Source organism: Callospermophilus lateralis, chromosome 11, assembly GCF_048772815.1.
Source record: "Callospermophilus lateralis isolate mCalLat2 chromosome 11, mCalLat2.hap1, whole genome shotgun sequence".
Lineage (NCBI taxonomy): Eukaryota > Metazoa > Chordata > Mammalia > Rodentia > Sciuridae > Callospermophilus > Callospermophilus lateralis.
Window position 1 is genome coordinate 1529486 of NC_135315.1, and position 24854 is coordinate 1554339.

General features: G+C 51.3%; 1 protein-coding gene across 4 annotated transcripts in view; it reads left to right on the plus strand.

The window, feature by feature from the left end:
- Slc38a10 (solute carrier family 38 member 10) overlaps positions 1 to 24854 on the plus strand; it is a 40883-nt gene that overhangs the window by 1922 nt on the left and 14107 nt on the right. For 3 of the 4 annotated variants that reach the window (XM_076870914.2, XM_076870915.2, XM_076870917.2), the window contains exons 2-10: positions 1759 to 1876; positions 6082 to 6127; positions 7180 to 7273; positions 8961 to 9104; positions 10230 to 10354; positions 13175 to 13277; positions 14192 to 14374; positions 16841 to 16952; positions 17768 to 17874. In XM_076870914.2, coding sequence (XP_076727029.2) covers positions 1759 to 1876; positions 6082 to 6127; positions 7180 to 7273; positions 8961 to 9104; positions 10230 to 10354; positions 13175 to 13277; positions 14192 to 14374; positions 16841 to 16952; positions 17768 to 17874 — 1032 coding nt within the window. The remainder of the gene's footprint in view (positions 1 to 1758; positions 1877 to 6081; positions 6128 to 7179; positions 7274 to 8960; positions 9105 to 10229; positions 10355 to 13174; positions 13278 to 14191; positions 14375 to 16840; positions 16953 to 17767; positions 17875 to 24854) is intronic. The other variant, XM_076870916.2, reaches the window with a different exon arrangement.

The following is a 24854-nucleotide window of genomic DNA, read 5'->3' on the forward strand; positions in this document are numbered from 1 at the left end:
CAAGTGCTCCACACTCTGCAGTATTTGATATCCTGTCTCTTTTCCATTTGAGCCATTCTGATGAGAGTGTGGTGACATCACATTGTGTGTGCATTTATTTATTTTTTGTGGTGCTGACAATTGGACCCAGGGCCTTGCACATACTGGGCAAGTGCTCTACCACTGAGTCCCAGCTCTTGATTTTTAAAATTTTGACACAGTGTCTCATTAAGTTACCCAAGATGGCCTGGGACTTGTAATTTTTCTGTCTCCCCTGAGTAGCTGGGATTACAGGCATGTGCCACCATGCCTGGTTCATTTGTGTTTTTAAAATTGATAGACTTATATTTTTTTATATTTATTTTTTAGTTTTAGGAGACACAATATTTTATTTTTATGTGGTGCTGAGGATCGAACCCTAGTGCCTCAGCATGCTAGGCAAGCTCTCTACCTCTGAGCCAGAACCCCAGCCCCTAGATTTATATATATATATTTTTTAATTTTTTTTAATTGTTGATGGACCTTTATTTTAATCATTTATCTGTATGTGGTGCTGAGAATCGAACCAAGTGCCACATATTCGAGGCAAGCACTCTAACATTGAGACAGAACCCCAGCTGGGATTTACATTTTTAAGTAGTTTTAGGTTTATGACCAACTAAGTGCGAAGTACAGGGAGTTCCTGTAGGCTGCCTGACCCCTTAATGCCTTGTCCCACGTAGAGGTGCTGATGTTTTAAGAGTCCATTATTATTATTTTTTTTTTTTTTAGAGAGAGAGAGAAAGAGAATTTTAATATTTATTTATTTTTTAGTTTTCGGCAGACACAACATCTTTATTTGTATGTGGTGCTGAGGATCGAACCCGGGCCGCACGCATGCCAGGCGAGCGCGATACCACTTGAGTCACATCCCCAGCCCTTAAGAGTCCATTATTAAGGGATAGTTTACATGCAGTGAAACTTATCTATTTTAGGGTGTGGTTCCTTGGGTTTTGATGTTTGTGTACTGTCATGTAGCCACACAACCAAGTTCTATCACCTCACAAAGTGACCTCTGTCTTTCTGCTGTCCACACTCTCCCATCCTCAACCCCTGTGACCTGCACAACTTGCTCAGGTTGTACCTTTCTTGAATGTCCTATAAATGTCACCACAGTTCATTGCCTTTGGGTCTAGCTTCTTTCCTTTGGCATGGTGCATGCAGGATACATTCATGTCAAAAGGGGTACAGTGGTTCCTTTTTTACTGCTGAATAATGTTCCTTTGCATGGATGGACCACATTTTCTTTATTGTTATTTAAGGCCACCCAGGTTACTTTGCAGTTTTATGGTTACACCTGCTATAAAGATATAGGTTTGTTCAAGGACATGTTTTCATTTCTCTGGGGGAATTACCTAGGAGTTTAGTTGCAGAGTCACATGGGAAGTGTCTGTTTAACTTATAAGAAAGTCACACATGTCATCTCTAATCTCTCAGAAGGTGCTTACCACTTATAGTTGTTGATCCAAGTAGCTAACACGTGGTGAATGTGACGTGTGTGCAGAGAATTGGGGAACCAGCTAGCTGTTGGCAATACCTAGCTGTCCAGTAGGACTTGAGGAAGGGGAAGATTCACATGCAGGATTCCCCTGCTTCAGGGCAACAGCCCTCTCAGTAAGAGGAGACTGCGGTGGAGCCTCCCTGTGGGCAGAGAGTGCTGTGTGGACCCTGATGCTGTGTGTGAGGTGGAGGTGCTGGGGAGGATCTGTTTTGTGATGTCTCTTTGTCTCCACTCTCCAGTGTGGCATTGTCCTGGGTGCCCTGCTCTTGGTCTTCTGCTCCTGGATGACGCATCAGTCATGCATGTTCTTGGTGAAGTCTGCAAGCCTGAGCAAACGGAGAACCTACGCCGGCCTGGGTGAGTAATGGCTCTTGGAGTAGTTGGTTCAACACAGTTCGACACAGGGGCTGGGTTGAAGTCACTGGCTGGCCTTCTCTGTGCTTAAGCCCTTTCTCAAGAAGCATGACATTCTACCTCTGGGGCTGTGGGGTCTTATTCCTATGATTTGGTTGTTTTTCTTCCATTTTATTTCTTAAATTAATTATTATTGTTGCTATTTTTTGCTGTACTGGAGATTGAACCCAGGGGTGCTCTACCACTGGGCTCTACCTTTAGCTCTTTATTTTTTATTCTGAGACAGAGTCTTGCTTAGTTGTTCAGGTTGGCCTTGAACCTGTGATTCCCCCTGCCTTAGCCTCCTTACCGTGGGGATAAAAGGTGTACTCCACTATGCCCAGCTCTACTTTATTCTTAATGAGTTTCTTGGACAGCAATGTTCTTTCTTATTTTAAAATTTAATGCAATTTAAAATGAAAGTGTTAATAGAATCACCTGCTTCAGTATTGAAGTGATAGGGAAAGGTCGAGGTGTCAGGTCTCCCACTTGCTCTCCTGCACCCCCACTCTGAGCGGGTGATGTATGTACCCTCCTTTCCAAGTCTGGCAGGGATAGCTGTGCTCACCCTCTTTAGGGCTGCCTGGCTGTGACACTCTCCTTACCCAGAAGCCTTCCTTGGAGCTGTCGAAAGGGATTCTCCTGAACTCCCCACCTGGAAGTCTATGGAGGATCTTGTTCTGAGCTTTGGCTGTATCTAGGATTAGACAGGACAAAGATGATAGGCTTTGTCTGTCTCCTGGTTCCCTTGCTGTGGTTTTGTTTCTTGTAGTTTTTCCTTCCTTTAATGTGACTTTAGTCAGAAGGAGTGAAGGCTGTGCTCTCCATTTCGGTTTGGACTCTTAATACTTTGGCTTTGAGGGCACCGCCCTCACTTTCCTGTCTGCCTGCCTAGTCTGGTGTAGTGTGTGTTCTGTTCTCTCCAGGTCTCTCTGCCTGCCTTGGCTCCCTTTTCTTAGCTCTGGGGGCACAGGGAGGAGACCGGTAAGAGGAAACAGGGTGCAGAATTACAGGGCTGAAGAAAGTAGACCCCTCTGGACATGCACAGTGAACTTGGGCACAGCCTCTCGTTTCCTCCCAGCCTGCCTTGCACTGGCACTGGGACACTAGTATTTGTTTCTGACTCCAGAACCCAGGGACCCCTTCCTTCTCTTTTGCTCTTGAGGATAGTGGCACTCAGTCTTTTGTTGTCATTGAGTATGTGTGAGTTATTGGTGAAACTTGACCCATACTGAGAGGGCCTAACTGTTAGGGATGAAGTACGTCCCTTCCTGGTCTGCACACCTGTGGCTGGTGTGATGCTTGTCCCCACTGAGGTCTTCCTCTGCATTTTATAGCAGAGACTGCAGCTCAGTACTCATACTGTATCCTGAAAGAAGTTGTGGGGCCCTCCGCTGGGAAGGTCATGGCTTTTGATAACTGGCTGGCTGATTATTCTTCGAAAGTTCCTGAGTCAAACCGGTTTGACAAGATGTGAAAGACTGAAAGAAAATTGCCTGTGAGCAGTGCTGTGTGTTGGTCACCTGGGCTCCAGCCTTAATCACGTGGGCGACTGCTGCCCAGGTCGTCCTATTGCATGTGGACACCCTGCTTCAAGCCTCGTTTCATTTCAGAAAATGTACAGGCATCAGAATCGATTGTTTATATGCCATGACCCCCATGAAACTTTCTGAGCCCTGGACTTTGCCCTGAGTTATGGCCAAACCCTGGCACGTGTGGTCTGGGCTGGAAGCTGCTTCTGCTTCAGCAGGGACCTCTGAGTTCTTGGTTGTGAGCAACCGGTGTTGCCGGTGCTGTGTCACACACATTCCATGGCCCTTGGGCTTCCTGGGTGTGTGCTGTGTGGCTTGGGAAACAGGGCTGTCAAACTGAACTTTCAGACCCTTTTCACCCTTGGCTTTCTCCTGCTATGTGCTGCTGGCCCTGTGTCCCATGCAGCAGTTGGGTCCCCAATACCATTCCTTCCCTGGTTCCAGGAGGAGCTGTGTTGAAGTCACTGGCTGGCCTTCTCTGCCTTGTATATGTTGTCCTTTTTTTTATGGGGGTTATTGGGGATTGAGCTCAGGAGCACTCGACCACTGAGCCACACCCCCAGCCCTATGTTGTGTTGTATTTAGAGACAGGTCTCACTGAGTTGCTTAGCCCCTCACTTTTGCTGAAGCTGGCTTTGAGCTCATTATCCTCCTGCCTCAGCCTCCCGAGCCACTGGGATTACAGATGTGTGTGGCGTGTTGTTCTGTTTTGAACAGCACCCCTTCTCTGCCCCATGTGTGCCCCCGTCTTGCACAGCACCCCCTTCTCTCCCTTGCTGCTGCTGGGTTTTGCAAGCAAAAGGGTGGGAGTCAGCTCTGCTGGGCAGCCTGTGGTGCTGAGGAGGAAAAGGTGGCCCTGTTTCTCAGGGTCCAATGAAGGCAGGAGGCAGGCAGGTGGAAAGCCTGGGTGCTTCCCTGGTGCCAGAGCCAGCTGGCCTCCTCGTCCTCATATGGCCTGCCCTGGATGGAGGAGGGGGCCCATGAGTGTGGGGAAGGGTGTGCCCACCCACACTGAGGTGGTTCTTGGACATCTGCAGACACTGGGGTGTGGGTGAGCCAGGGGAAAAGAAGAGAGAAGAGGGGCGGCTGCAGTGACAGGGCCTGGTTTTGGCATGGCCCTGCTTGGAGTCATGTTCTAGGAGCGAGAAGAGAGCTCTGCCTCTCACTCCTTCTCTGATTTCCTGTAGGCTTTCCACTCTCCCATGTCTGGATGCAGGCATGTTCTGGAACTTTTCTGCAGCAGGGCATTCCAGTGTGAAGCATCCTGTAGACTCAGCTTTCTTTTGGAGAAGAATTGGGGATGGGCAGATACCATCACTTCCACCTGTGGGACTGGAGATTCTGTGTCCTGCCAGCTGGTGCTTAGGTCTTGATCAGCATTCTGGATTCTGGGTAGGGATCAAGCTCAGGCTTTGGCTTTTGTTAGATGCACTTGAAGGGCGCCAGCTGAGTTTGGGAAAGGCCAGAGTGACCCCTGGAGGCAGAAGCCTTCTCTGCTCTCAGGATGGGCCTAGGCTAAGGCCAGTTCTCCAGCTCTTGCCAATAAAGGGCCTTTCCCAAGTAAATTAAAAATGACGGGATCATTCATACCCAACAGGCTGCATGTTTCCTGCTTTCAGACCTTGCCAGGGGGCCTCTGACCCCCTGTGAAGGGAATGAGCAGGAAGTTGGGGCGGCTGACAAGGATGAAGCCATCCTGTCACATGCACCCCCTTTGGGCTGCTCCTTGGAGACCAGAACTTCCCCTTCCCCTCATCTGACTGGACCATAGGGAAATTGATGATGACCAGATCACCATCAGGGTTCTGGGAGGGACCTTGCCAAGTCAGCAATTTCTCATTTCTAGAAATGATTCTGGGGTCAGGAAGGAAAGACAGAGGCTCCGTTTGTGGTAGGGTGCCCTATGCTGTGGCAGTGCCCACTGCTCATCAGTGCAGCATTCTGGCTGTCCACTTGGATACTGGCAAGCCCCAGAGCTCTCCTCTCCTCCCTTGGTCCCAAGAGTGACATGCTCATAAGATTGTGTTTCCTTCTGCAAGTCACTATTGAAGGGTGAAGACAAAAGCCCTCCCTCCTGTGCTGCAGGCTTGGAGATCGGCCTTCTGGCCAAGGGCTGGACCTGTGGGGTGCTTGCAAGCCCTGGAGACCTTTCCCCTGTGCCCTCTGTATTGGCCCTGTTCTAGGCAGGCCTCCTCGTGGTTGCCACATGCTGGGAACCTCTGCTTTGTGGGGACTTTTCTCTGTTTCTTTTTAAAAATATTGTCATGTGGGGCTGGGGTTGTGGCTCAGCGGTAGAGTGCTTGCCCCTCACGTGTGAGGTCCTGGGTTCGTTCCTTAGCACCCACATAGATAAATAAAATAAAGATATTGTGTTCAACTACAACTAAAAATATATATATTTAAAAAAAACAACAACATTGTCATGTGAAAAAACAAACTGCCTTTTGTCTCCCTTGTTTTCTTTTTGTCTCATGTGGTTTTGTTTATGGAGGGTGGATCCCCAAAATGCCTGGGGCCAGAATTTGAAAGTATCCCCCTTAGCTCCGTAACACATAAGACCAGTGGGTTTGGGTCACATGGTCTCACTGCCCTGCTGCTCACCGTTGGACTGAGTGCTTTTCTTCTCTTTGGTGCTAGCGTTCCATGCCTATGGGAAGGCCGGGAAGATGCTGGTGGAGACCAGGTAAGCCGCAAAGCCACATCCACCTTCTCTTTTCTTCCTCATTACCTGCAGCTGCAGATGCTGTGGATGTAGGAGGTGAATGGCCTGTTTCACATGCGGATTGGTTTATAACTTAGTCAAAAGTCTAATGTGTCTTATTCTGAAAGTGATTGCCGTAAGGTTGAAAGCCTTACACAGTCTTACCAAGAAGTCCATAAAGCTGGGGAACTTGGAACCCAGTAGAATAGCTCTTCCTCCACTGTAAATAATGGCTCAGTGCTGTTCCCTCACCTGCAACCCAGCACTGCTGCAGATAGGCGGATTAAACTGAGGCATTTTTTTTTTATTTGGACTAAAATTTTATGAGATGAAACTTTGCTGGGAAATTGCAATTTTATTTACATGCTTATTTTTTGGTACTGGGAAATTGTACTTTTAGCTTTCTAAATTAGGGAATTGTAAACTTGCGGGGCAAGGCCTCCCTTTTTTGGTAGCAGATCATCGTTCTTTTTTTTTGGTGCTGGGGATTGAACTCAGAGGCACTGGACCACTGAGCCACATCCCTAGCCCAATTGTATTTTATTTAGAGACAGGTATCACTGAGTTGCTTAGTGCCTCGTCGTTGCTCAGGCTGGCTTTGAACTCACGATCCTCCTTTCTCAGCCTCTGAGCTGCTGGGATTACAGGTGTGCGCCACTGTGCCCTGCTAGATCATTGTTCTTTCAACTTGTTTTACGTCATGATGCATTTCTGCACAGCTAAAAGAACTTTGAGACCCTCCTGTCGAGAGAAAAATACAGTACCACACAGAGAAGTTCACTGTTGTTCAGTCTTCACTCCAAGTACAATAGAGTGCACCCCACTCATGCCCAAGTCCTGTGAACTTGGACGTTTGAAATTGCACTCTCATCCCACCAACCTATGCAGTTGGGTCAGCACAGCCCAGGGAACAGGGTTCCTGGCCTTCAGTCCTGTCCTCGGGACTTGCAGGCACCTGCTCCCTGCTTCAGTCATGACAAGATGTCCCACTCCTTCAAAATACTGTTTCAAACCCACGGTTTCCTTTGTTGCAGCATGATTGGGCTGATGCTAGGAACATGCATCGCCTTCTATGTGGTGATCGGTGACCTGGGGTCTAACTTCTTTGCTCGGCTCTTTGGGTTTCAGGTAAGGGCGTTCTCATCTCTTCTGGTCTGTTGGCCTGCTGGAGGTTGTCTGTGGCACCTCGGTGTCAGGTCACTCCCACTAGCCAGCTGAGATCAGTATGCTTGGCTGGGAGACGCTCCCTGGGCCCTGAGTCCACTGATGCTCCCTGAGCTGGAGCTCGAGGCCTTGCTGTGGTAGCCTCTGGAGGTGGCGGAGAGGCAGGACGAGCAGCTGCCATGCTGCCCATGGCTGTAGGCATGAGTGGGGAGGAGGGGCAGTGGGACATCTCACACCAAGGTGCAGCGCAGAGCAGGTGAAGTGGCCAGGCCCTTGTTGGCCACTGTGCTCAGGTATCGGTTAGAGTGGCCACACTGGAAGCTCTGTCTTTACCCTGCTGAGGTGAACGTGAGGGCACTGCTGCCAGGGCTGTTGGACTCATGCTTTGTGCAGTCTGGGGGATTCCGTGTGGCATCCTCCATGCTTGGTGTTCCTGCCCCTGAGGGTCCCATCTGTGAACTGGGCCCCTCACATATCTCTTTACTTCCCTGATGGCAGCAAAGCTGTAGCCAGAGGCTGGCTAGGGTGAACACATGATGTCGCATAAAGGATCTTCTCTATGAAGAGTTCTTCATATTTGGATGCCAGTGGGGTAGAAAAGGATTTCAGTTTGCAAAGATTATGGCGGGGGGGAGCAGTCCTCTGCATGAGTGGACTGTGCCAGACTTACACATTGCCAAGAACATTCCAGTGAGTGAGTGTGGCCCTGGTCTGTGCCCTGAGCATGTCTTCCCAGTTGATTTTCTACTTCCCAAGTCTCACCATGGACTCTGTAAACGTAGTTCTGCCTGTAGAACACAAGGGGACCGTCTTTGAACCACCAGCTGCACCCCAGGTCCAGACATCTCACTGGTCCTGTGGGACGCACAGGAGAGACAGTGGTGGCTGCTGCTGCCTGGCAGTGCTTCCCAGCAGGCCAGTGTGTGCAGCATCTGTCCATCTCATCCCCCTTAGTGGGTTGTTGAGGTCACTCTGCATGTGTGACACTCCCATCCTGAGAGGCATGGGGCTGTGATAGGTGCGCAGGTGTTTGGAGCTGGGAAAATGTGTCTTGGCAGAGCCCCTACCACTCCTGGCTGGCTGCTGGCAGCTCTGAAGTTGGGTAATCATGTATCAGCTACAGCCAAGTGACATGTCAGGTACCCCAGACCCTTGCAGGTTCTGCTAAAGTAAACACAGTCTGGAGTTTTGCCATTGATTTTTCTGGATCAGTATTTCAAGAGTCCTAGCCTTCTTGAAGCAAGGTTGGCTTTGAGTTGGCTGGAGAAGCAACCTGTGGTAGGTTCTCTGGGTTTCTGTCAGCCTGGGTGCTAGGCTCCCACCACCTTCCTTCCCTGTGTGAAGTAGGGAACAGCTGACTTTTTCTTTCTTTTCTTTTTCTTTCTTTCTTTCTCTCTCTCTCTCTCTTTTTTTTTTTCTTTTTTTTTTTTCCGGCTCTGGCTGATCTCATTCTGGGGTGGACTGTATCCCATGGTGTTAAGAAATGTGCACTGAGCCACACTGCCCAGTGACCTTGAGGGCCACTTCTGGAGACTCACCACCTTCTGCTTTAGATGCTGTTGGTCCCCTAGGCCCCATGGTGTTCCCCATACCCTTGCTAGTGAGTGAGCTCAGGGCTGCAACCCAGGAGACCCTGCTGATTCCCTTCTAGGTGACCGGCACCTTCCGTGTGTTCCTGCTCTTCGTGGTGTCCCTGTGCATTGTGCTCCCGCTCAGCCTACAGAGGAACATGATGGCCTCCATCCAGTCCTTCAGTGCCATGGCTCTCATCTTCTACACTGTCTTCATGTTTGTGGTGAGAGCCTTGTGCCCTGTGGAAGGGCTCAGTCACATGCCCAGACCTGGTTTATCTGCCAGTGCCTCTTGGGGAACCATGGGGAAGTGGCTCCAAGCCTGAGAAATGTGTTAGAAAGATCAGAATGTGCATGAAGCCCACAGGTCTCCTGGCCAGTGAGCACTTTCAGCAGGAGTGGCTCTGAGGCTGGTGTCCCTTCACCCAGCCTCTGGGGACTCAGGGGTAGCACCTGCATAGTTTCGTTTCGTTTCTTTTTTTTTTAATTACACTGGGGATTGGATCCAGGACTTTGTGCATGCTGGGTAAATGCTCTCCACTGAGCTACATCCCCAGCCCTATGTCTGCAATTTTCTGGAAAGACCTTTCATGTGGGATTTGTGATCCAGAGCATGGCAGTTCAGTTCTTTGTCCCATGGTGGCAAGTTATTGTTTTTTTAAGTGAGCGTTTTGGTGGACTAGGCTGGAAGATAAAGTGTAGCACTGACACTGAGGATGGGGAGGCTTCCCTGGGAGAGCCTGCTCCGTGAGTTCCTTGGGACCTGAGCTGTTCACAGCAAAATTAGAATGGATTCTTCCTGAGGGAAGGAACCTGGTGTTTCCACAGGCGGCTTGCACTGGAGCCAGCTGCGGGTTATTTGCTGGAGCTGCAGTTTTCTGGCATTTCACAGCTCTCTGAGGACTAGTCTAGCATGTTAGGTCCTTGCCCTTCAGATAGCTGCCCCTCAGTTGGTTGAGCTCTTGAAAGATGTCTGTGCTCAGCATGGTCCAGGGCCAGGGAAGGACCTTTCCATATTGAGGAGACTGTCCTCTGTAATTTGACGGGCACTGGGACTGGGCAGGGTGAGTGAGCAAGGTTGTGCTTCTGTCTGGGCTGAGTGGCCCTTGTAGAAAGTGGCTCGGATGTGAGCAGGGAATGGGAAACCTATGCAGCTGCGTGCATTCCTTTGACAGTGTCCAGCCAACCTGTGGCATGAACCAGAGTGCTCCAGGGCAGGAGGCAGAGAGCCCAGGAAGGCGTGGGGTCCTCCAGCCGCAGAGTGGAGTGGGAAGGGCTGCGTGCCTCCTGCCTCAGGAGGTCGGCCGAAGGAGGCTGCTCCTGACCTGTGCCCTGCTCTCTCCTTGCAGATCGTGCTGTCCTCCCTCAAGCATGGCCTTTTTGGTGGGCAGTGGCTGCAGCGGGTCAGCTATGTCCGTTGGGAGGGTGTCTTCCGCTGCATCCCCATCTTTGGCATGTCCTTCGCCTGCCAATCGTGAGTACTGCTGGGGTGGGTGGTGGGGGGAGGGTGCAGATGGCTGTGCCCAGTGCCTGTCTTTGTCAACCACACGGAGCTAAAGAGTGCTGTCTTGTTCCAGTGTGACCTGTGAGTTCTGTGTGACCCAGAGAGACTCTTGCTGGGACTGGCTGGCTGGAGCACCTGCTTTGCCAGATCCTGGGAGAGGAAAGCTGGCTGCGGGTGCGGCAGCAGCACAGCCATCTGATTGCGCAGAGTCCCGAGTGTTTTGCCAGAATTTAGCTGCTGTTCTGAGAATGTTGAGAGGAAATTGCACAAACATTGAGTTCAGGCTGCTGCTGGGACATCTCCGGTCTTGTGTGTGCGCAGGCGGGCAGGCTCACTCTGGCACTTGGGGCTCTGTGAATGCAGATCAGGCTGCTCCGCCATCGCAGCGGCAGTACCTTCTCTACCAGGGTGGCAAGAGCTAGTGATTCATGCCTGGACGGGAGCAGTAACCGGCTGAAAAGAGAGGCGTAAATCCGGTGCGGACGGGAAAAGACCATCAGCGTGCAGGGGGCTGGCAGAGTGGGCCCCCCCATAGCAGCAGTGGGCATGTATTATGCCAATCGTAAACTAATGTGACAGATAAAATTTGCTCACACTGCTGTGTTTACACCCACATACGAGATCCAAATCGTCATTTCCCACTTACCATCTCTCTCTTGGCAGCTCGGTTTCCGCCAGAACGTGCTCCAGCCTTGCTGTTTAATGTCCCCATTATCATTGGTGACAGAAGTAGCATTCTTGCACTGTGTACCTAGTTACCAGTTGTCCTTTCTGTCTGTGTGTTTGGGTTGTTTTAAACCTAAGCCTGTGGTCTGGCTGCTTCAGTGGTGTCCACATAGCAGCCAATGCACATCTGTTGGGTTTGATTCTCAGGCGAGTTGTGGATTGGGAGGGGGATCACAGGCAGCTACCTGCAGGTTTGTCCTCCTCCCAGAAGGGCCTAGAGCCAAAGACTTGTCCTCTTCATCCATGCCGGGCAGCCTGCTGCCCTGGAGCCTTGAATACTCGAATGTTCGCCAGGTGCAGTGACAGGGTCTCTTCACTCCCAGGGCACTCTGCAGCCAGGAGCCTGTCCCTGTTGGTCTCGTTTTCAGATTCACTGTGTGGTCCTTCTGGCCTCACACAGTGAATGCTGGCTGATGCAGAACTGTCATTCTGTGCCCAGAGAGGTGACTGTGTTAGCATTGATCATAGGAGGCCTGGGGAGGGCAGTCTCCCTGGAGACCTGGGTCCCAGTCCCAGTAGTGGGGACAGCTATGATGGAGGCTACTCTGCGAGGTGGGTGGTCTGGGAATACCTTCGGGTGCCAGCGGTGGTGCTCAGAGCCGTGCCCTCCAGGGGAGCATGGGAACTTTGTGGAGGGGGCTGGGAGGTCTATGTCTCTGACCTTTCTTCTGTCCAGTCCAGGGGATAGTCCAGGGGTCCCTGGGAATGCAGGTTAGAGGAGAGCCTGTGACTTGGCCTCTCCACCCTGTCCATCCCCAGGTGTCCCTCTTTGTAGCTCCTGCAGCTTCCTCCCAGTAGTTCTCTGAGTGTATTGGGGTCATGGGTCTCTGGTGCTGATCCCCACAGGCTGGGTTCCTGGTGTGGTCCAGCTCTGGGCAGATGGTGAGCACTGAGAAGCTGGTTACAGGACATGGTCTTCTCCAGAGCTTTGGGGCTGGGGCTTTTGGTATCTTCCTTTGGCTTTCTGCTGGGCTGCCTGGGCATGTGGCTGCCAGTTCCTGCCTATCCTGACTGCTGTGGTGGCCTGTGTTGAGGTGGCCTGAGGGACAGTGTGCCGTGAGCCTGGGTGAACAGCCTCACCGGGCTGGGCCTTCCCACCTGTTTGTTTTCGTCTGCTCTTGGATCTGGCTCGGGTGTTTTTTTTTGTGTGTTTTTCTTTCACTTTTAAAAGGCAGTTTTGTTATTTGGCTCAACTGACCTTGTGCTTATCTACTTAGTGGCTGCTGATTTTCTGCATCCTGACCTTCTCCTCCTGCCCTGCACTGACCTCGTGTCCTTTGTGCCTTGAGCCTAGGTTGCCCTAGAGGGCACCACTGGCCTCCCTCTTGAGCCTGCGTCAACCCTTGTGCCCTTACTGAGACTGCTCCCAGCATAGCTCCCACCTCCTCGTGGCCCCGTCTCCTCCTTTCCGTCTTGGCTCCCACCCCTTTTGCAGGCATCCTGTCCCCTGAGCTTTCCTCAGTGCTGCCTCATGTCCTCAGAGTGCAGTTGCAGAACCTATGTGGGGCTGTCATCCCCTGCCCAGCCAGTGACTGGGTCCCTCCCATCTGCCCAGTAGCACCATACTTCTGGCACCAAGTATGAGATAGGAGCCAGTGTTCTCATCACACAGATAAGAGGCTGCCAGCTGGGCAGTGTGTCTGTGTTGTCCCCTCTCTGCCCATTCCACTCCCACCTGGCCAGAGTGCTGGGGGAACTACAACTGCCAGGCTTGTTCCATTGGACTCTCCCTTCCCTGAGGTGTGTCTGAGCAGCTGCCTTAATCCTCAGTGCCATGCTCTCCGCAGTGGGCATCTTGTGTCCCCTCGACACAGATGGCCTTGGCTCTGTAGTACTTATGAGCTATCCATGTGGAATATGTTCTGGGGGCTGGTCTGGGGGCCATCACGGTTCTGCCACTGCTGTGTCGTGAGACCCGCTGGCTTTAGGGTGGTGAGTCCGTGTGTGATGAGTGCCATGTGAAGAGGTGCTAGTGGCCAGGCTGCAGAAGAGGTCCTGGGAGCTGGCTGCCAGGGCGGGCGAGGCTCTGCAGAGCCTGCTTTAAGAACCTCTTGTCTCCCACAGCCAGGTCCTGCCCACCTATGACAGCCTGGACGAACCGTCAGTGAAGACCATGAGTTCCATATTTGCCTCCTCTCTCAACGTGGTCACCACCTTCTATGTCATGGTAGGACCCTGTTTGTGCCTCTCCTCTCCTGGGTCGCATCAGCAGGGGGCTCTAGCCCTCGAGACCCTTCATTTTGCAGAGGTGTCACTGTCCCATTCCAGTGTCCGGGGGTGCACTGCTCATGTAGCAACCCAAAACAGGTCCTCTTCTCAACCCCGGTCATTACTGGGCTGGTCGTGCTAGGCCCTTCACCCCAGGCTGCGTTGACATCTCCCAGTCTGAGGAACCCAACACCTCAGCAGCAGAGCTGCCCAGACTGCTCTAGTAGAGGGACTCTGCTTACCCTCTCCCAGAACTTTGTTAACTTACTCCAGAGGTGGGGTGTGTCCACTAAAGAGAAATGAGGAGGTATCAAATAGTAGGAGAGAATACCTCAAGTCCCAATCTGTAAATGCAGTCACTGTTAGCATTTTCCTAAGTTTTTCTTGCAGTCTTATTGCTCCAATTTCTGTCTTTCAATCAGATTATAAGTAGGAGAAGGTTGTGGCCTCTTTCTTTTGCTTTTGTGCTTCTAGTGTTGCTCTAGGTAACTAGGGATGGTCTCTGGCAAGCATCGTCCACTCCTGCGTCTACTTCTATAGAGGACCATGGTTCCCTGGTTGTGTTTTGGACCCAGATTACAAGTGGGTCCTCGGAAGGGCTTGGGAGCACTCTGGTGCCTGCCTTCCACCCAGGCAGCGCCGTTTTCCCCTCCCTGGGACCCTCTTGGAAAGCTGTGTTGGACTCCTCATTTAGCATTTTAAGATGCCCTCTGCTTGTCAGAGGGGGGGGATGTTTTATAGAGGAGGAGCCGAGTGGCCTTTTTGTCCCTGGCAGGCCCTCTCTTGCACCAGCTTCTTTGGGAAGGGGCTTGAGGGCATTCTGGGAGCAGCCCTTCTCCCCACACTCTGCCATGTTGCTGTTTCCTCTGACAGGTGGGGTTTTTTGGGTACGTCAGCTTCACTGAGGCCACTGCAGGCAACGTATTGATGCACTTCCCCTCCAACCTGGTGACAGAGATGATCCGCGTGGGCTTCGTGATGTCGGTGGCTGTGGGCTTCCCCATGATGATCCTGCCGTGCAGGCAGGCCTTGAACACGCTGCTTTTTGAGCAGCAGGTATGGTTCTTGGGGTGTCCTCCACTGCTTGTGCTCATCCTGCTTTCACAGGTGGTGGGAGGGGGCTTTTCCTAGTTAAAAATAAGCAGGCTTCAGTGGAAACAGTGCTGAGCATGTGCTTAACCATTCCAGCCCCTGGGAGGCAATTTTTAAGCCAACTTTGGAAGAAAGAGGACCAAAGACTGGCCTTTGGGGTCAAGCCAGGTGTGCCAGAAGCTTAGGTTGGCCTCTGATTTCCCAGCATGGATACTGTCATCAGAATTAGCAGGAATAGAAGCAGCTTTTGTTTCTGAGCAGTCCTGGGGAGGGATGGAGGAACCAGATGACCGGCAGTGTTGACAAAGACTGGAGGCAGGGCTGGGCTTGTTACACTGCTTTTTCACTTTTGTGTGACTTGGGAAATCTTAACAATTAAAAGGTTTCTGCACTGCTGTGTGTGTATTCAAGATAGTTGCCTAGGCCTTTACAAGAAAATATCTCATACAGGTTTGAAACAGAAAGGCTTTCTTGGTTCCTCACTGCTATTGCGTTTCAAAGACATTCTTATGATACTTGGGCCCAGGTTATTTGGGCTTGGGCCCCTCTCCAGAGTGTCCACAGGAGCCTTGCACCATCTTGGCTTCCCACCTACCTGTCCAAAGGTGTTTAGCTAAACGGTCTGCACTGACTGGAAGCTTCTCTATGGTAGCATATTCTGCCCTAGGTCTTTGGGCCCCACCTGTCTTGTCAGCTGGGACTCCTGGTGGCCAGGGACACAAGGTCACTTAAACTACTATGGCAAGGGGTTGTTTAGTGGTTCCAGAGAATCCAGGGGAGAGTCCAGCAGGCAGACTGGGAAGGGCAGCTGGCACAGGGCTCCCTGCCCGTGAAGGCCAGGGACATGGTTGTGGCAGAGCTGTAGCTCTTGTCTTCTTGTGGACTCTGGCATCAGCAATGGCAGAGGCCTAGTCCAGAGACCAAGTGCCCTTTATGTGCTGGCACCCTGGTCTGCCTCTGCTAGCATTCAGGCACCTGTAGCCAAACAAGGCAGAGGTTAGGACTCAGGCTCTTGCAGGGCAAAGGTGAGGCCTGCTCATCTGGCTGTGGAGTCCTCCCTCGCTCACCCCACCCTGCTTCCATCTGTGGGTTGCTGAAGTCCATCTCTCTATGTTTGGTGGAAACATGTATTTTGTATTGCAACAGCATTCGTGCATTTGCATACATTTTATCATTTTTTTTTTTGTAAAGTTAAAAAAAATCAATAGTGGCATGAAAGGCAGTATCAAGGAAGAAAGTTCACCTGCAGCCTTCCCGTACGTAGCACTGTGTAGCTGCTGCCCCACCTCGTGGGTCTGATAACAGAAGCACAGCACCCTCCCTTCAGCTCCAGTCCCTCTGTCTTCTGTGGGTGTGTAGGCAGCTTTTCTCTGAGAGTCCTTGGAAATCTCAGCACCTGCACCCTGTGATGGATGGTTCCTAGCCTTTTCCCCTTGACCTCCCTGGGTAACTGGCTTATGAATGTGCACATGGTTCCCCTACTTCCCCTTTTCTTGGAGTATTTCTTAGCGTATTCTTGGTAAACCTGTAGTACTGGGACTCCTGGGCTATAGACCTTAAAACCTTGGACAAATTGTCGCACCAGAGTAGAAATTGTGGCTCCAGCCCTCTCTCAGTTCATCCTGTGTCAGTCTATTCTGAAAATTGGTGCTTTGAAATTCTAGTTCTGAAAGGTTCTGCAGTTGTTTCTAGCCCAGAGATCAGCATGGTCAGCCCTTCCTGTGTGTTAACTCATTGGATCCTCACCGCAGCTTGATGAGATGTTTCTCTTGGCAGGGGGGGAACCTGTGGCAGGTGAGTGGCAGAGCCAGGATCTGAACCAGGTAGTCTGGAGCTCCTGGACGGGATTCTAAGGGCAGCTGCCTCTGCCTGTGCCACTCCACCTGGAAAGTGTTCTGTGTTCTGTGCGTGGCATGCATGAGGCCGGGTGCAGGGGGCTCTGCCACTTTATACAGCGCCTCCCCTTTTTTTCTTCTTCTTCCCAGACTTTGAAATTATTATTTGCTCATTACGGACCATTCAGAGATGACGGTAACACAGCCAGGTGCATGGGGGTGTGCCCATGTGTGGCAGGGCCTCTGCCTGAGCTCTGCAGCCTGCATTTGGGAGATGCCGGCTGCCTCCCTGCGGAACAAGTATTGTCTGCACTTGGTGTTTCTTTTGATAATCTCTCTGTAGCTTTGCTCCGAAAGTGAAAAGGAAAACGGAAGGACTTGACTCTGTCTTCTGTGGGTGTGTAGGCCAAATTTTAGGATGGGTGGTCAGCACCTGGGTAGAGAGCTCTCCAGCCATGCTGCAGGGCTTACCTGCCAGGAGCTCCCTTCCCCCAGCGTGGAGCCTGGTGCGTTTGTCAGAGCCCAGTACAGCATTGCTCCTCAGGAGAGTGGTGAGGAGATCCACCCTTTCAAACCTTTTATTTCCTCCATATAGCAAAAAGATGGGACCTTTGCTGCTGGAGGCTATATGCCGCCTCTCCGGTTTAAGGCACTCACCCTCTCCGTCGTGTTTGGAACCATGGTTGGTGGCATCATGATCCCCAATGGTAGGTAAGGTGGGCGGTCCCTCCTTTCTCTCCACTTCTACTCCATTCTTGACGTTCCACACAAGGTCCAGGTGTCCTTGCCCTGTGTCTTGGCATTTAGCCAAGGCTCCCAGCTCCCATGCCGTCCACTGGTCTCCTACTAGCCCAGAAACTCCCGGGCTATTTTTTCCCTTGGCCCACAGAGAAGCAGGGGATAGCGTTGGCAGCCGGATGGAGCAGCAAATGTGTGTTGACACCAAGCAGTTCGGCACCTGGGCAGAGACTCAGAGCTGGGACATGGGCCCAGTTTGTAAAGTGAATGACTGTAAAGCTGCTGCTTCCTTACTGTCACTGTTGACTCCCAACTTGTCAACACAGTACCCAGGGGAAGGTCGGAGGCCCAGAGCAGCACTTTCAGTGTCCAGATGCACCCACTCCCTCACAGACGTGGTGGGTGGAGCTTGTCACCAGATAGGAACTTGCAGGTGCCCGCCCCAGAAGCCACCTGTCCAGCTTTTTGCTGGGACTCTACCTGGCCAACACACTTCTGCCCCTGGCTTTTGTTGTGTGCTAGGACTAGTCACTGAGTCACCTGTGAAATTGCAGGCAGTATGACCTAGGCCATGTGGAGTCAACAACTGATTTTGGTAGGAAATTCCAGATGACTGGCCCTTTAAAGACTGGCAGCCAGCGCAGCCTGGTGAATTGAGCCTGGTTTGTGGAGCCCCCAGGGCACAGTGGCTGCCTGGCTCCTCACTGACACTTAGCCTTAATGCTGCTCACCTGTCCCCACGCATGCTCTTTCTGGCTCACCCCTGCTGTTGCATCTGTTCCAGTGGAGACTATCTTGGGTCTCACGGGGGCCACGATGGGGAGCCTCATCTGCTTCATCTGTCCAGCTCTGATCTACAAGAAGGCCCACAAGAATGCCCTCTCCTCCCAGGTGAGTATGTGGCCAGCCCGGCTGGCTTGGGAGAGGAGGCGGCGGTGCAGAGCGCCTCTCAGTGTTCAGATGGGTTCTGTTGACTGGTTTTGTTTCCTAGCACAAGGGGAACTTGGTCAAGGAGGCAGTTGGACAGTGGTAGAGTCAGGCTGAGCAGTCTTTGTCCTCAGTGTCCATGTGCGTCTGGTGCTTCCCAGAGTTTACCTTCTTGCCCGAGTGCTGGGGCTTCACCGCTTCTCCCCACTACGTGTTTCCTTGTTCTCAAGGCAGCATGCACATGGGGGTGCTTGTGTGTGCGTGCTCGTGCATGCTCACGCTTTTTCCTCCTGTGGTGCTGGAATCAAACCCAGGCTCACACATGCTAGGCAAGTCCACTACACGACTCTGCACCCAGCCCCACTTTGCTAAAGCCCCTTCCAGGCTGCTTGCACATCTGTGGTCTGTGGTGTGAACCTCAGAGCTGTTGCCAGGAGGAGCTGCTCCCCAGGCTGCCTTCCGGGGACGATCCAAGGCCCAGGCTCCCAGGAGCCTGTCTCCAGCCTTGTGCTGCAGGTCAGCTGTTGTGGGCATTTCAGCGTATGCAGGAATGTGTCTGTAGGAAGCATCTGAACACGGGAGGATCTCGGGGCCTTTTGCCCCAGTGCTTGATGACCTCTCGCTCCCACCTTTCCACCTTCCTCTTTCTTGGCTTCCCTGGAGTGAACGTGAACATTTTTTATGGTTTGGAAGCCACTGGCTTTTCTTTTCCTGTGGACTCATGCTTTTTTCACTCTTGATGGGGTCGCTGAGCTCTTTCTTACCCATGTGTATTGGTAGGTATACAGCTTGACCCACCTTTGCAAAGGGTGCCCAGCCACAGAACCACCTTCCGGGTCAGGTAGAGAACATTCTGGCACCCAAAACTTCCCTTGGGCACCTCTTGGCCATCCACCCTCACAGTCCAGAGGTTGCTGCTGTCTTCTGTTGATGTTTTGGAGTAATTTTTTCTGTTTTCAAATTGACAGCCTCATGGTGTGTGTCCCTGGGCGTGGGCCCTGTGCTCAGCCTTCCGTCTGAGCTCACCCCTGGGCCTGCCGAGGAGTTCGCTGCCCGCGGCTATGTGCTTTCCTTTCTGTGCCATCACTGCTGTCCACTCACTTGGCAGGACAGGAAGCTGCTAGCCTGCTGTGCCAAGTGTTTCTTCCAGTGCCCATGGGTGTGTGGCTTGTTGTGCACTTGGGAGGGGGTCCTGGGTGTGGCCTTGGCTCTGCCAAGTGGACTTGTTTTCACAGTGGCTCCTCCAGTACCACAGAGAGTCCCCTACACTTCCCATCTCCTCTCCCTTTTTGAGAGCTGACCTTCTGAAGGGTGGCTGTGGGTGTGGAGGCCCCTCGCTTGAGTGTGTTTGCAGCCCCTGCCTGACTGATGACCTCATGTACCTTTCCATGGGCTGTGAGCCACGTGGGTGTCGCCTTTTGTGACTTCCTTTCAAGTCTTGGTTTTTTCTCCTACTGGGTTGTCTGTCTTTTTCTTATTGATTTATAGGAGTTTAAACAGATTCTGGCCTGGGGTTGTGGCTCAACAGTAGAGTATTCACCTAGCATGTGCGAGGCCTTGGGTTTGATCCTCAGCACCACACTAAATAATAATAATAATAATAACAATAACAATGATAATAAATTTAAAAAACAGGTTCTAGATGTAAATCCTTTTTTAAAAAAAGCATATTTTGGGCTGGGGTTGTGGCTTAGTAGTAGAGCCCTTGCCTAGCATGTGTGGGGCCCTGGGTTTGATCCTCAGAACCACATAAAAGTAAATAATTAATTTAAATAAAGAAATTGTGTACCTCTATGACTAAAAATCTTTTGTTGATGTTGTTGTAGATGGACACAATACCTTTATTTATTTATTTATTTATTTTAAAGATAGAGTGAGAGAGAGAGAGAGAGAGAGAGAGAATTTTTTAATGTTTATTTTTTAGTTTTCGGCGGACACAACATCTTTGTTTGTATGTGGTGCCGAGAATCAAACCTGGGCCTCACGCATGCCAGGCGAGCGCACTACCGCTTGAGCCATATCCCCACCCCACAATACCTTTATTTTATTTATTTTTTTCGTGCTGAGGCTGGAACCCAGACCTCACACATACAAGGCGAGTGCTCAACCACTCAGCCCCAGCCCCAGCCCCAGCCCCAGCCCCCTGCCTTTTTTTGGTGTTGTTTTTGGTACCAGGGATTGAACTCAGGGGCACTTGACCACTGAGCCACACCCCAGCCCTATTTTGTATTTAATTTAGAGACAGGGTCTCACTGAGTTGCTCAGTGCCTCACTGTTGCTGAGGCTGGCTTTGAGCTCATGATCTTCCTGTCTCAGCCTTCCAAGCCGCTGGGATTACAGGTGTGCGCCACAGTGCCTGGCACCTTTTTGCTTTTGTAAGGACATCTTTTGATGAACAGAAGTTCTGCATTTTAGGGTGGTCCAGTGTGTGGATCTCTTTTTTTCCCCTTGGTGCTTTTTGATTCTTGCCTAACCTACCTACCCCACGGTCCTGAAAACAGCTATGCTCTGGAGGCTCACATCTACACCTGTGCCCCACTGGGATCAGTGGGTGTGGGGCAGGCCATGTGGCCCTGCCCTTGCCCTGTGCGTGTCGCCCTCAGCCCCCCTCCAGTGAGGCTGCCAGGGTCTCTGTGTCCTGAAGCAGCACTGCCCACTTCAGGACTGCAGCTGTGCAGAGTGTGTCCATGGTGGGCAGTTGGAGTCCTCCTGCTGTATTCCTCTATAAAATATTCTTTCCTGTAGTTGGCTCTTAAGCTTCCTCGAAAATGACCTGTTGAAATTTTCATGGGGGTTGCATTGAAAGGTTGAAATCATTCTTCAGTTCACAAAATTTTCTGATTTCTACTTTCACCCATGGCTTCTTTAGCTTTCCAAACCTTCAGGATTTCCTAGTAATTTTTTTTCCTGCTTTCAAGCTTAGTCCCAGTGTGGTTGGGTAGTACACTACAGAGAATGCCAGTCCTTCTTGGTGAGGTCACTTCCGAGGCCTGCAGCGGCTGCAGCTCAGCAGCTCAGCATCTCGCGGCTGTGTGTACCACCCCTAGCTTCAGTCAAGATTTCTAACAGGTGTTCAGGTGCACCTGTGTGTGGCTTATCACTTACGTGAAGGTGTTGCCTCTTAGTATGTCATTGGAACACACGGGTTCTGGTTGGTTGTATCTTCTGCCAGCCTGACACTTCCCTTGTGAAGGTCCTAGTGTCCGTGGGGCTCCCGTGAGCTGGCCTTGTGGCTGCCCTAGCCCCACTTTACAGGTGGTCACTTGTTTACCTTCCTGTGTCCTCTCTGTACCATTCTGAGTTGAAGCCATGTCTCTGGCAATGGTGTGTTACTGGGTTTTGTTTTGTTAACAGGAGACTGTTAGTAGGAGTTATACTTTTACGTTTACAGTTAATACTATTACTCATTTCGGGAAGAAACTTCTGTCCTACTCTTTGTTTTTTCTGTTTATTTTCCCATTTCTTTGTTTTGATCAATCAGGCATGTAAAGCATTTACTCTTTTCCCGCTGTGGGTGCACTCTAACCTAGTGGTCACACTAGATACTACAAATCCTTGGCTTGGTCCACCGTGAATTCCTTTTTTTAGCTACATCCCAGACAAGGTGCATGTGCCTCAGTAATTTCACCCTATTTGCCCTCGAAGGCCTTTGGTGCTTCTGTTCTTACTATTACCCATTTTTTTAAAAAATATTTTTTTTTTAGATATTGATGGATCTGTATTTTATTCATTTATTCAAATGTGGTGCTGAGAATTGAACCCAGCGCCTCACACATGCCAGGCAAGTGCTCTACCACTGAGCCACAATCCCAGCTCCATTATCTGTGTTTCAAGTCCTGCCCGTTACTGTTGTTGCCAGTGTGGACAGTTCTTAGGTGGCTCAGCTTGGAGTTGGCAGTGGGTGGTGATGTGAGAGCAGTACGCACCTGGTGGAAATCCTGCTTCACGTTTTGAGTTCACTCTCTCAAGCTGGCACTGCCTGGTGTGTTCTCCTGTGCTGCTGGGCAGTAGCCGTGGCAGTGAGCCCTGCATCAGCAGGGCCCCACTGACGCTGTGCTGCGCTACTCAGCCAGGGTACTAGCAGGCCAGAAGAATTTCATGCAGCTGGACTTAAGGTGGTTTCATTGTGGCTTGGGTTCATCAAGATGTGATCCCACTGTATATTGAGGAGCACGCGTGGTCAGTCTTGATGCCCGTGTTCCTCTTTGGTCTCTTGATCTTTGTCGTCTGGCCCTGTCTTCTGGTGTGCTTGGTATATTGCAGTCATCAAGGCCTGCAGAAGCTAAGTGGTGTGACTTCCGTCCATCAGATAGCTGAGGTGGCCCTGTTCTGCTTGCTCCGCCCCAGGGTCTCAACCCTGTGCTGGTTGCTCTCATTCTCCTGCACGCGCTCCTTGTTCTGTCCCTGCTTGGTTCTTGGCTCAGCTGGTAGCCAGCCGCACGTGCCTCCAGGAGAGTGGCAGAAGGTGGCGTGGCAGCTTCTCTGGGGCTTCTTTCTCCGCATCCCGACCTCCTCCCATGAGTCTGCCTGAGTCCATTGCCGCCCTGCACCACCCTCACTGTGGCACCACTGGCCCCGGGTGCCATGGGCAGTCAGCCTTGCTTGTCTGAGTGCTCTCCTGCTCTCTGGGTCTCGGCCACTGGGGCTGAGCTGCTGCGGCTCTTCCCCAGTGCTTCAGTTGGGTGGCTTTTGGTTTTGTCTGGCTTCTGAGGCTAAGTGGGAAGACCAGTTGAATACCAGCTCTTGTGCATGGGCTTGAGGCAGAAGGTCCTTAGTGAGTTTGAGGAAGGTAGCCCATTGCCTGTCAGACTGCAGGTGTTGTCCCAGTTTCACATCCTCCAGTTTTTAAGTATGTCAAACTTTTTTTTCTTTTTTTTTAAAAAAAAAGTTACAAAGACCTTCCCCATGCCAGTATTATTTTTAAGATTCTTTTATCATTTTGTCTAATAGTTTTGTGATTTCATTGTTTTTCATTTAAATTTTTGACCCATCTGTGTTTTATTTTGGCGTGAGAAGCAGATTAGGTACTTTTTTCTAGATGGTGCTTAGCTGTAGAACTTGGTTTATCCAAGTAGTCCTCCCTGGGTGAAAGGTTAACGTTCTCACGTGTCAAACCCTGGTGTACGCACGGTGGGACCCCACCACACCCGTGTCGGCTGCCACAGCTGCCACACTGCGTTCCCTCCCACCTGTCCTATTGCAGACCTTGTTTGAATCGGTTGATCTGATGAACAGAAGTCAGTCCCCCTGTTTGTTTTTGGTCTAGTTGGAATTAATTCATTGATGCTTTAGATTAATGTAGGAGAATCAGTGTCTTTTTCTTTATCAGATCTGCACTCTGTACCAGGAGCTGCCCTCTTCAGCAGCTGGGGTGAGTTCAGGGTGTTCGCATGCCCCCACAGGGCCGCCCTCTTGCCCCTGCCTTCCTCCCTGACTGCATGTCTCCTGTCATGTGCCCTGAGCTGGGATGGCTCTCAGTTGGCTTTTCTAACCAGTTCTTTTATATGTAAGGAAGCTGCAGATGTTCATGAATTTGTTTTTTACTTATTTACCTTAATGAATTCTCACTGGATCTCTTGGATTTTTTTACCTGCAGCTAATGATAATTTACCTCCTTTTTCCCATCGTCCCATGACCTTGTCTGCCTACGTCATGTGTGCCTGCCGGGAGCCACTGGCTGGGTCGGCAGCTCCCCTTCCTCACTCAGTGGGGATGTCTTCTAGTGTGTGTTCAGCCCAGTGCTCTTGGCTTGTATAGGAGCAAGCGCAGATGGGCCCACCTCCACGTGCACATGGACGCTCGCACACAAGGTGTCATGCCAGAGACCTACTGGGCCTGTTTTACTGCATTTCTTAAACTCTAGAATGTGCTGCACTGCCCAAACTTCTTTTTGGCCAAGTTGGAAAGATGCTGAGGTTCTGTTCTCCCAGGGAGCTGCCTGCCAGCCACCATTCTGTCTGGAATGGGCCATTGGACCAGCTGACTGGGGTGTGCCAGAGTTTTTATGTTGTGAGGGATGTGTGTTTGGAACCCCAGTCCCCCATGGGGCCAGACCCTTGATTCCCTTGAGCTCTCTATCTGCTTTGGTGCTTATTCTCTACACAGGTGTGTGCATTGTGGATAGGTGACCAGTGTGCAAAGGAAGGAGTTTTGTGAGACTGTTCCCAGAAGAGTAATTACAAAGCATAAAAACAGCCAAGTAAACTAACCCTGTGTGTCCTTATGAATTTCATTTTTTTGTCTGAGAAAATCAGAGTTCTTTTCAATCTTTTTTTTTTTTTTTTTTAATATTTATTTTTTAGTTTTCAGCGGACACAACAGCTTTGTTTGTATGTGGTGCTGAGGATCGAACCCAGGCCGCACGCATGCCAGGCGAGTGGGCTACCGCTTGAGCCACATTCCCAGCCCCTCTTTTCAATCTTAATTGAGGGCAGCCCCAGTTCAGCTGGTGGACCCAACTCAGGGCTGCCCTGAAGCCAGCTGGCGGGGGGGGGGTCGGCAGGAGCTAGAGGGAATGTGCTTAGGAGGACGTTCCCTAGGGCAAGGAAGGCCAGCCCAGGGAGGCAGAGGAGGGACAGCCAGAGGGCCCCAGGGCAGGAAGTCCTGCTCTTGGAGAGGTGCCAGTACACATTGCCATGCAGAGAGAGGTGGCCATTGGGGCTGGGGGCTGAACCCTGACCCAGACGGCCTTGGATTCCACATTGAGCCACAGGGCTACAGAGTGGCCAGAACCCCAGGCTCCAGGTGCTTGATCCATCACTGAAGGGCAGAGTGCCATTTGTGTGCTGTCCACACAGTAGAAGTGAACGTTTCGTCCCCCAGAGGTTGTCTCTACACCGAATCAGCCCCTCTCAGCTGGAGCCTCCGTCACTCCCCGACAGGAGGGGTGCTGCAGAAGCCTTGTAGACTATGGCCCCAATCAAGGCCCTGCATTCCCAGGCCTG